The sequence below is a fragment of the Diceros bicornis genome, chromosome 17 (assembly GCF_020826845.1).
Source record: "Diceros bicornis minor isolate mBicDic1 chromosome 17, mDicBic1.mat.cur, whole genome shotgun sequence".
Classification (NCBI taxonomy): Eukaryota; Metazoa; Chordata; class Mammalia; order Perissodactyla; family Rhinocerotidae; genus Diceros; species Diceros bicornis.
Genome location: NC_080756.1, coordinates 52462700 through 52473875, shown reverse-complemented (window position 1 = coordinate 52473875; position 11176 = coordinate 52462700). Strand labels below are relative to the sequence as shown.

General features: G+C 33.2%; 1 protein-coding gene across 1 annotated transcript; it reads right to left on the bottom strand.

Annotated features, from left to right (window-relative positions):
* Window positions 1-3099: 3099 nt before the first annotated feature.
* On the bottom strand, window positions 3100-10818 carry CD69 (CD69 molecule). Its single transcript, XM_058557598.1, has 5 exons — window positions 10675-10818; window positions 6929-7051; window positions 5695-5894; window positions 5227-5330; window positions 3100-4152 (listed from the first exon to the last, which is right to left on the bottom strand). Exons 1-5 carry the CDS (start codon window positions 10736-10738, stop codon window positions 4041-4043), a joined length of 603 nt encoding a protein of 200 aa, XP_058413581.1. The 5' UTR covers window positions 10739-10818; the 3' UTR covers window positions 3100-4040.
* Between the last annotated feature and the right edge of the window lie 358 nt (window positions 10819-11176).

Sequence of the window (11176 nt, the reverse complement as noted above, 5' to 3'; positions counted from 1 at the left end):
TTGTTGTTGGTGTGTAGAAATGCAACTGATTTTTGTATGTTGATTTTGTATCCTGCAGTTTTACTGAATTCTTCAAGAGGTTAGATTTCATGTTGCATTGTTTTTACAAAACAGGCACACAGATACAGAATCCAAAAGAGCATGAGAAAACTTTGGGAGGTAATGGATAGGTTTATTACTTGGATTGTACTGATGGTAACACAAGTGTAACATATGTACAAAACCACCAAATTGTATATGTTAATTATGTGCAGTTTTTTGCATACCAATTAGACTTCAATAAAGCTGGAAAACAAAACAGAACGAAAATACATGCTAGGTATTACTATTTAGGGTATAGATCATTTCTTTGGTCTCTACTGTGGGGCAGAAATTAGATGCAATGTCTCTACAATAAAATAGAGAAATCTGATTATATTACTCATAACACTGTGTTTAAAAAGGAAAAAAATCCATGGTTTTTCCCAGGTTAAGTATACTTTCTGGACCAAAAAACAGCAAAAGTGCAATGACTTTATTCAACCACTAGATGACACTGCAGCTTGTGAGTGCCCACACAGGGCATGGGGGAACTAAAAAATTTAGCATAGGGGAGATTCTTGACGCAAACTCATTTTTAATATTTGCAGTTGGTCGCTAGAAAGTAGACTTATACCATAAATAATGAAATTATTTCCTTTAATGATCCTACATTTGGGCTTATTTAAAATAAAAATTTTTCTCATTAAGAGTAAAATAGCTATTTATTACAGAATATTTTGAAACTATAGAGAAACATAATGAAGAAAATAAACATTACTTATAGTCTTACTACTCAGGGAAAACCATTGTGTTTCCCTTTGTGGTTTTTCTCTCTTTTAGCATATAAACACAAAACATATATTTTTATATTTAACACTTAATAGGATGGAATCTTATTGTATATATTATTTTAACTGGCTTAGCAATAATAGTTTGAGTATCCTCCCATATACGTAAACATTCTTCTTCATTATTATTTTTTAATGTTGACATATCATTTCATCATGTAATAGAATCATGTTTATTTAGCTAAATCCTCAGTTTTGGACAATTAAGTGGCTTCTGATTTATCACAACTAAAAGTAGCCCTTTGATGAACATTTTTGTGCTTGTGTCTTGCTCATCTAAGATTATTCTTTTAAAATCCCTCCCCACCACAGAAAGTGTCACATCAGAGGAAAGGTATAAATCTTTTTAAATTTTTTGATAAATATTTTCAAACTTTTTGCCAAAGGCTAAACTAAACCAATTTATATGATCACCATCAGTCTTTCTGATTATATAGTTTTCAACATTTCTCCAGAATTTTATTAGCATTTTAATTTCAGTTATGATGTATTTTCATGTGTGAAAATCTAGTCAAAATTATGAAAATTGAGAATAAGCTTAGAAAGGTCATTTCTATATTTGTATTATAAACATTTTGAATCAATTGATTACAGACTATAGTATCTAACATTTCAATGGCATTTTATTCTTTCTAAAATACTTTTAATTTTATTGAATTCATATAATTATGTGAAATAAGCAGGGAAAATATTATTCCCCTTTTCAGAGGAAGAAATTGAAATTATGTTGGAAAAGTAAAATGAAACACAGATAAATGATAGTTATTTTCAGCACATATTGATATAATTATCTGTGGTAAATATAGCCCACTGATGTAACATTTTAAAAATTAACTAAAAGTTTGAATACAGGAGCAAATTAAGTAGTATATCTGTAATATTTTTCCACAGCATCCTACCTTTTCCCTGCCATAGGCTTCATCACCACTATAATTGTTCACTTTACTGTTTATTTTACAAGTAGACCATGAATTCCAAAAGGCTAGTTGTCATGTGAAATTTGCTCAGTGCTTTAACTCTGTTGTCTACCACAGTAGCAGTTGCTTAATAATCACTCATTGAATAAATTTTTTAAAAAGCCCCTCAAAAAAAGCCCAGAAATAAGATATGCTATGGAGATGTAGATATGTGATGTAGAAATGCTGCCTTATGCCAATACTGGAAATTTGATAATGTAGTGTTCCCATTTATTAAAATCATCACTAATATTTAATACATCGTTGGAGTTCACTTTAGGCCAGGTACTGTTCTAAGTCCATTTTCATGTATTGACTAAGATAATTTCTAGCTAATTTTAATTAAATTTCTAAGTAATTCTACCTAAAACAACTAGTCAACCAGTGAGTGGCAGAGATGGAACTCAAACAATATTTCTCCTGTGCTCAGACTCTTAAAAGCTACACTTTGCACTTGCACATTTCATAGTACATGAATCACAAGACATTGTTTTCCAACATGACTCAAGAGTATATTGTTGTTATTGATGATAGGCTATCAGAGCTTAGAGGCCATTGTTTCATTTTACAGCTGTGGGAACTAAGGGACACTGAGATTAAGAAACTTCTATATTTTTTATCACTAAGCAGTGTCTGGAATCAACATTTCTTTTCAATATGTCATACTAGTGACAACAGTCTAAAGATGCCACATATAGTGTACATTTCCAGTTTTCAGAGAAGGAGAATATTGCAAAATGCATTCATGAAACACTTTTGAAGGTGATAAAATTTCTCCTAACTGAAATATCCCATGAAGGTCTTAGAAATGTTCATGTAGTGCCTCATTTCTACTTAATGAATTATTTTATATAAATAACTAAGATACGTGTAGCATTTCAGAACTGAACAAGATACTTTCAGAGCATCGGTTATGAGGACCAATTATCCTCTTATTGGAGAGAGGACGAGCTTATACATAGGTCCTTGCAAAATGAGTTTAGGTGTCTCTTCATTTCTCTTGCCTCTTCAGTTTGAGGGTGGTAAAAAATAAAAGAGAGGAAGAAAATAATAGAGACAAAAAATATGTGTGGAAACACATATATGAAAACAATTTGAAAAGTACAAACCGTGTTATAAAGCTAAGATTTTACTATAAATAAGTTTTAAAAAATTATAGAATTCTGTTTTCTGCTTTCTCATATGACATAATTTTTAGTATATTTTGAAGGAATGAACACTTAGACACTATTTTGTTGATTCTAATTTTATTATAAACATACATAAAAGCAGCTTATAATTTGAATACAAAAGACAAACACACTTTATTGCACTTAGAAAATACTTCACATGAAGAATTGCACATGATAGAATTAATTAGGAAAGGCACAAATCTGTAATCAGAGAAGACTAGCATCATTCCAGGTTTGAACAATACAGAATTTTTCCTGTTAGGGACTTGCCACATCACATATTGCACATTTTCTAACACCTTCTTCTGTTTTATGAATACCTTATATTCTTTGCTTTTGTCTTTATCTCTGCAAAACACTGTTTTAAGATTTTAAAGGCAACAAAATTATGTACCATTGAAAAAGATGAGTCTACATTAAAGAAGAAAAAGAAACAACATAAATACATGATCATCCCACTCTCTGGGGGGAAAAATGACAAAGTTTTTGTCTAAAAAGAGAACTTCTCTAAAAAGAGAGAAATATTTCAAAGCTTAGTTCCATAAGCATTTGTCCACTTATAAACGTTCTCTCAGTTTAAAACATGCATTTAGATTGAATGTGTTACCAGTCAAAATTCCCTCTGTTTACATTCAGTTTTTAATACCACCATCTAACTCCTTCATAGAGTGCAGACTTGTGAAGGACACTCATTGTTGGTAGTCATTCAACAATAAATAACTCTAAATCTAGTTATTTCTTATTTCTGAATTAAAAAAAGTATAAAGTGCATCCAAAATGTTTAAAGTCATTCTTCTCATCCTTGGACATAATTATTAGTCAACCTCTGACATTTTCAGCTCATGGCAGGAGTATTCCACAATGCAGATATTCCTGGAATTTCTCTCCCTTTTCCCACAGTGTTGTTTGGAAGAAGATTTCTGAAATAATACCAAGTTTTTTCACAAAGTCTTTATGGAAGACTTCTGACCACAGAGCAGCATCCATTGACACAAACTTCCTGGCGTTCCATGATATAATTGTCAATAAGAAAATATGATTCCTCATGATTGGGAGGGTTTGCTACATATCCAGTGTAAATTCCTTTCACATTCTGTGCTGCTGACCTCTTCGCTATTCAGAAATGAACAGTTCTTGGATTCTGTAAGGTTGGACCTGTCAAACAATACAGGAAACTTAGAATTATTTTCAGTTAATCATTTCCGTTCAGTTACATGAGAATGAACTTTGTAGTGGTGGTGGCTTCTGCTTTATTTATTTATTTATTTTGCTTAGTAGAACTGCATGAGGCAAGTCTGCAGTCAAATGATCATAGACTAACCTGTAGAGACCATAGACAAAATTGAAAGGAATAGTAAGAGGAGAGAAGATACAAAGCCAAGAGTTTAGAGCTCTATTCATTTGGTTGGCATGCCACCAGAGGAGTGACTCTTGGTCATTTTGAGTTGACAAACTCTTTGAGAAAAAATTCCCAGAAAGTATACACAGTCAACAATCATGCATACTAGTGCATACAATTTTACGGGCTTTATGGTTCCTGAAGCCCATGTGTGAATATTAGTACCATAGGACACATATTAAGGATTCCTTTTCTAGAGATTTGAATTTATTCTCCGTTTCAGTAATTATCATAAAAGACTATTTAGATAGAAAGAAATGTATTCAACTCTAAGTTTTCAGATGGCAAGGACTAACACTTATAAAATGTCTTTCAAACTGTAAAAGTATAGTTTAATTGCAGGTAATGAAAATAGAGTCAGCATCTTTAATTTCGGGGCAAGTTTTCTCTCAGGTCTATAGAAGCTTCTAAGTAGGTATTGAAAATATTGTTCTTTTTCCTTGTGGCGAGGAAAACTGGGAAAGAGTAAGAGGGGATTATTTTCCCCAAACTAGCTCATCAGAAAAGTATAAATCTGAGATTGGAAATGTTAGATTTTTTGTGTGACCTCATAATTATTCCTGGAATATTTCTGAGTCTCTTACTCACTAGAATTTGCTGAGATCAAATTGCTAGAAACATTTATTGTATGAATTCCAAGTAGATAAAAAGAAAAAAAGATAATATTAAAGAAAAAATTCCAAGGAATGTAAACATACAAAAGAGATTGTTAGATCCCTGCTCATAAAGAGCACAACCTTCATATAGCAGAGTGCTTTGAAAGGAGAAAAGGAAAATGGTTTCTCTGTACCACCAGCCTGGGGAGGATAAAGAGACATCTTGAAACTTACCAGTTGTTTGATTTTTTGCCATTTAACCATTTCTGTGTATGACCAGCTTCATTTTTCATCCCAATCCAGTGTTCAGCTCTACCCACATATCGTTTTAGAAAGATCTTAAAGAAAGCACAAAGGAAATGTATGTTAAACAACCCTCCCGGGTAAGCGTATTATAAATCCTGTTTCTCAAAGGCTGCAATTCAATGCATGATAGCTAAACTGATGATTTATTATCTCTATATAGGATCAGCACGTTTGGATTTCTGGCCTTTGACAATAAGTAATCAAGTCAAATTACAGGACTAAATTAAACGCTCATTTTGACCTCAGACTGATGATATGGCTTTCTGTTACTAAATTTTCCTGCATAGGAGATAGGGACTATGTTTTCACTTAGAAGGAAACAGAAGGAAACCACAGATTGGCTGTATAAAATAAAATAGCAATAGTTTATGAAATTGTTTTTAAATACTATCTTACCTTGTCATTTTCAGAATCAATGAGAGCAAGAGTAGCACCGTGTTTGGAGCAAAAGTTTTGGGCCAAGGTCCAGTTCTTTGTCATAGGGGAAAAAAAGTAGCATTTCCTCTGGTATCTAATCCAATCATCTGAGCATGAAGAAACATGGCTATTTCTTGGCACTGAGGACATATGTTGGCCTGGACAATTGTATTGTCCCACTGTGAAAATGAAAATGGTTTGTTTTAGTAACAAAAGAACCCAAGTACCCACAATATGCAAAACTCGTTCAGGAGATGCCGTGCTGTGCTAGGTGATAAAGTAAAGGATAAGAGACAAGAAGGAGAATTCTGAGAAGAGTAAGAAGGCAGATTCTCACCTTATCTGATCTTTCATGTGCCTAATCATCATTGCACAGGGTATAAGAAATAAGAGGGTGTCTCTTTGGCCATAATGCCAGAAAGTGGTAGGAAAATAGAAAAATCTTGAAAATAGTCTTTGGACTAGGAAGAGTAAAGTGCATTATAAGTTCCAAGTAAGGTTTTGAATCTGAGTGCACAGGTAGAGAAATTTGAAGATGCAGTAGATATAACAGTGTATTGGAAGATGAAGGAGAGAATAATTTGCAGGGAATTAATTCAGAATACAGAAAGATCTATGGCTGAGGATTTTTCATAAAATCATAAAATTCCATGTTTGTAGAAGACAGAGATGTATCTTGTTATAGCTGTGTGTTTTGAATGCCATTTCACAATTGACTCTCTGGGAGCTTCTAGATATATTCTTAATTATCCATTCTGTAGATGGATAGTTGTCTTAAGTAAAAGACAAAAGACTGGCCAACTCCTAATTAACTTATGGCTTAGATATTATTTTTTCCATTAACAATGAATGTGAAGCCCACTTTTTTTTCTAGCTAGGTGTCTATTTATTTAGAATCTAAATCAACCCATTTAATTCCAGATTTAAACATCTGCTTAAATGTAATTTTCTCCCATAGTAATATATAAATCATAGATACTTTTAGTACTTATAAAGAAGTGCTAGAAAACTCAAAAATGTATTACCCTAATCATCCAAGGAATGTGGAATTATATTTAGTATTTATTAGGAAGTTGGCCATTTATGATATATGGGATGATCCTAAGTTAATCAGGATTCCTAATTAATTAGACCAAGTAATCCCCATTGATTTCAGCTGTATGTGAATGCTTGCAGCTTGGAGACTCAATGAAATCATGTAGTGCAGACCCACCTGATAAAGCAATGAGAGTTATAATTAAAACAGTGATGATGACCACATTCAGTACAGCACATGGGATAGGAACTCGAAGAGATCCTTCATGATGTGTTGCAAAATGAGGGCTGGTGGCATTTCCTGAAGAGAGAAAGTTGATGATGAAGTCAGGCAGACTATAGAAGTAAGATAATGATATGTGATATTCTCTTGAGGCTTTTAAATAAAAAAGTAGCTATGTGTCTCCTCATCTTCTTATATGAAATTTATAAGTTAATTTTCTCCAAATTTTGAATGAATTTGGACAGTTTCTTGTTTGCTAGAAATGAAACAATCCAGGCAGAATAATGAGATCATAAAACATCTCTCCAATATTTGTACTTAGTAGCTATGAAAATTCAAAATATATCAAATTTTATTGTTTTAATCACAATAAGAACTTTTATTAAATACCTGATTACCCTAGAAGACGTATAAAAAGAACATCTGAAGTACAATCCCCTAACCTCTCTGTAGTTACTGTTTAAGAGAGATGATGTAAACGAGGATAAATGTGGATAATATAATAAAAATATTGAGTTAATATATAAATATCTACAATTAGCATGACTAAAAATAAAAAAAGATTGATGGTACTTTTGATGAAGTTGGTGCAGATGTGAAGCAATTGAAATTTTCATACATTATTGATGGGAGAGTAAAATGAAAAAATATTTTGGAAAACTGTTTCTCACATAATTAAATATACACCTACCCTATGATCCAGCAATTCTACTCCTACATATTTTCTCAAGAGAAATGAAAATATGTCTTCAAATTGCTTTGTACAAGAATTGCTTTATTCTTAAGAGCCAGATCCTAGAAATAACCCAAATATCTATCAACAAGAAAATGGATAAACAAATTATCGTATATCTATACTAGGAAATTCTGCTTAGCAATTAATGAATCTCAAAAATAAAAATGTCGAGTGAAAAAAATCCAGCCACAATTATATGCTGCGTATTTTCATTTATATGACATTCAAGAATAGCCAAACTAAACTATGGTGACAGAAATCATAAAAATGATTGCTTTTATGTGTGTTGGAAGGATGATTTGACTCAAAAGGAACACAGTAGAGCTCTCTAGGGTGATGGAAAAGTTCAAATGTTGATGGGAGTTGTAGTTATAACTCACTAAACTGTACACTTATGATCTAGGCATCCATTGTATGTAAACTATACCTCAATTTAAAATGATGTTTGAAGGAACAGTAAAATATTTGAATTTTTCAAGAGAAGTTAAATAATAAAAGAAACATAACAGTATTATAGACCAAATATTGGGTGGAAATTGATTTTTATTTACCTTCTGTATTATACTAAAACAAAGTAAAAATTTGATTTCACCAATAAGAAATATTTTTGTGGAAGGATTTAGAATACAAATCATATTTAAATGATGATTTTTAGTTACCAAAAAAAAAACTAGAAAGATATCTGTTCTAGAATATAAATAAATAATTGAGAAAGAAGAGGGGCAGATTTTGTGACTCAGAGTTTGGATTTGATTTTTGCTAGGATGAGCCATTAAGATTTTTAAAATTTGGCCTCACAAGAAATATGTAGTTCCCTATTATATTCTCAAAGACTGAAATGGAAAAAGGCTACTTGAATGATATTAAAACTTATCACAAAAAATAGTCTCAAAATGCAAAAATATTCTATTTTTCAGTATGGATGACTTTCATAATTAAAAGCCTATCTATATAGGACATATCTTGAAATTCATGTATTCTTTTCCCCTAAACTACTTCTCCAAAGTTAAACTGGGCAAAGAGATGTTGCTTTCTTTTATAGGAATTTACCATGTACTGGATGTCAACATTAACTTTTGTTTCTTCTAAGGATTGTTTTTCCTAGAATAGATCTGCATTCAGATTTTGCAAGAGAAGCCTTTACTTCACTCCTCTCTAGTTCTGTTTCTCTCAGTCTCGCAAGGCAAATCTTCCTTTTCTCACTGCTATAGTTATCGCTGGCAGCAGCCCTTGGTAGGTAGGGTAGCAAGTTCAGAGCTCTCTGTCTGGTTTCACTTCTTACCGTGTGAGAGTCAATCATGCTGCTTAGATAAACTCAATGAAGCAACAGCTCTGTTCCTCAGCAAGCACAAACTCACCCAAATAACTCATGAACTCAGAGCCCAGCTCAGTCTGTTAGCTTATCCAGTGAGTAAGCTGTGGAGATGATTCTCAGATTGTACTTCATATCCATTAGTGAGGGCTGTTTTTACTCACAGTTTGATTTATTACCTTAGTGACAAAACACGCCCCTAACAGCCTACTTCCGCTGTGATTACAGGCCCTTCCCATTAATGAGAAATTGAAAATAAGTCCACTATTACATACTGAATCACTCAAGGGTGATGCTAAACGATTGTTCCTACTAAGGAAGTGACTACAAGGGCAGCACACACTAAATATTTAACAGAACATTGGGATGATCTCAGGAAAAGTTAAGAATGCCTGAATTCGGTCCTTCTTCTTTCAAGTATGCTATTTATTGAGTAGTTTTATTATTATAATTTTTTCTTGTTGGCAGCTCAACTGGGCCATAAAATTATGCTTATCTGGTTACCAAAAAATGTGTGTGCCTTGCTTCTTATCCGCACTTGATTTTGTGTTCTTAAGTGACAGATGGGTTTATCAGAGGTAACTGATGCTTTTCTAAAGCAAACCAGTCTAGTAGACACAGACTCAGAAAACCATCCCTTCCTCTAGATTGTTTCAGCTCTGCTGTTCCTAACACATTCTTTCATTACCAGAGAGCTTTGCTTAAAAGTAAACTCTAGTTCTTACGTGCTAGTGTTTTGGGATACGTCATTAATTAGATAGAAAGAGGGATAAATGAAAAAATCGAGAAAGTCTCATAGAAACAAGTTATAGGAAAACAATGGGAAACTTCTGGTAATAGCAAAATGGTCTGTGGATGGTATAAACAAATAGAAGAGAGATATATAGGTAAGATGATCATATTTTAATGAAAAACAACTGAAAGGAAGAAAAATGTCTCATTCATGCAGAATTTGCAACCAATGATTGGAAAAGTGAAATAGAAGGATGAAATGGAGGAAAGTGTCCCATAAAGAATATCGAAGCAGAAGATTGCATTTTCAAGAATTCTTTCATGACATTCAACTAACAAACTACCATTGAACACTGTAAATGTTCAGATGTGTATATGGCTGTCCTCTCAAAGATTGGAAACCTTCATTTCCAGCAACTGGAGGCTGCTGTCTTGAGAACACAAGATAAGGCACACAGAAAGCACACAAAGATACAAGGTGAAGATAACCAAGAATGTAATTGTTTATGTGGACAACAGATTTTTTATAAAGAGAGGAAATGCTCCCTGGAGTAGGTACAGACGGATGCGAAAAAATGATGGCGAGTTCACTGGGCTACGGCGGCAGGGAGTATTCTAATTCAGGGAGTATTCTAATTCAACCTGAAACACTGAGAAGATATAAACTGAAACAAAGAAACAGATCTTTAAAGATCTTCTGAAATTCACATTTGTGATTTCCTCTCAAGTGTTACGTATCCTGTCTTCTCATATAGATAAAGAAATATTTACTTCTTCCCATGTTCTCCTTTATCCTGACTGAAATAAAATGCAACCAAGTTCTTCAAAAGACAAAGCCTCATTTTCTTCCCTAAGTACTGTTATATATCATATATAGATAGATAGTTATTACTAGTGTAGAAGAAATAAGATCTGACTTACTTTGTTGTCCTCTCTCCAGATGCAAGGAGCTGTTCTCTGTTACAGAACAATCTTCAGCATTCATCTTTTTTCTAGTCAAGATTCTGTTGTTAATCCCAGGTCAAGCCAATTACAGTGCAAGTCTTGGCTGGAGCTCTTGTTCATTCTCTGAGTCTCTGAGTATTTATATGCAGTTATGTTGTCTCCACCCCCTTCCTTTTTCCTCCTGATCACTCATCTACTCCAGTTCTCTCTAATTATGCTCCAGTGGCCCAGACAATTTACAATGTGTTGTTGTGGTGAGCTGTGGGTTTTCCCTGCTGTCTGAAATGTGCTTTCTCACACCTGTAGGTGTAGCATGAAGAGACAAGCAGGTTTTTCCCAGAATCTGAGACATCCTTCCTTAAATTTATAGAAAACACAAATAGTTTAGGAGACAGTATATCTAAGTAAAGAGTTAAAAGTTAGGGATTCTCATCTTTGAAATGGAAATAATTGAGAGAGTAATATTTCTTTGGAATCC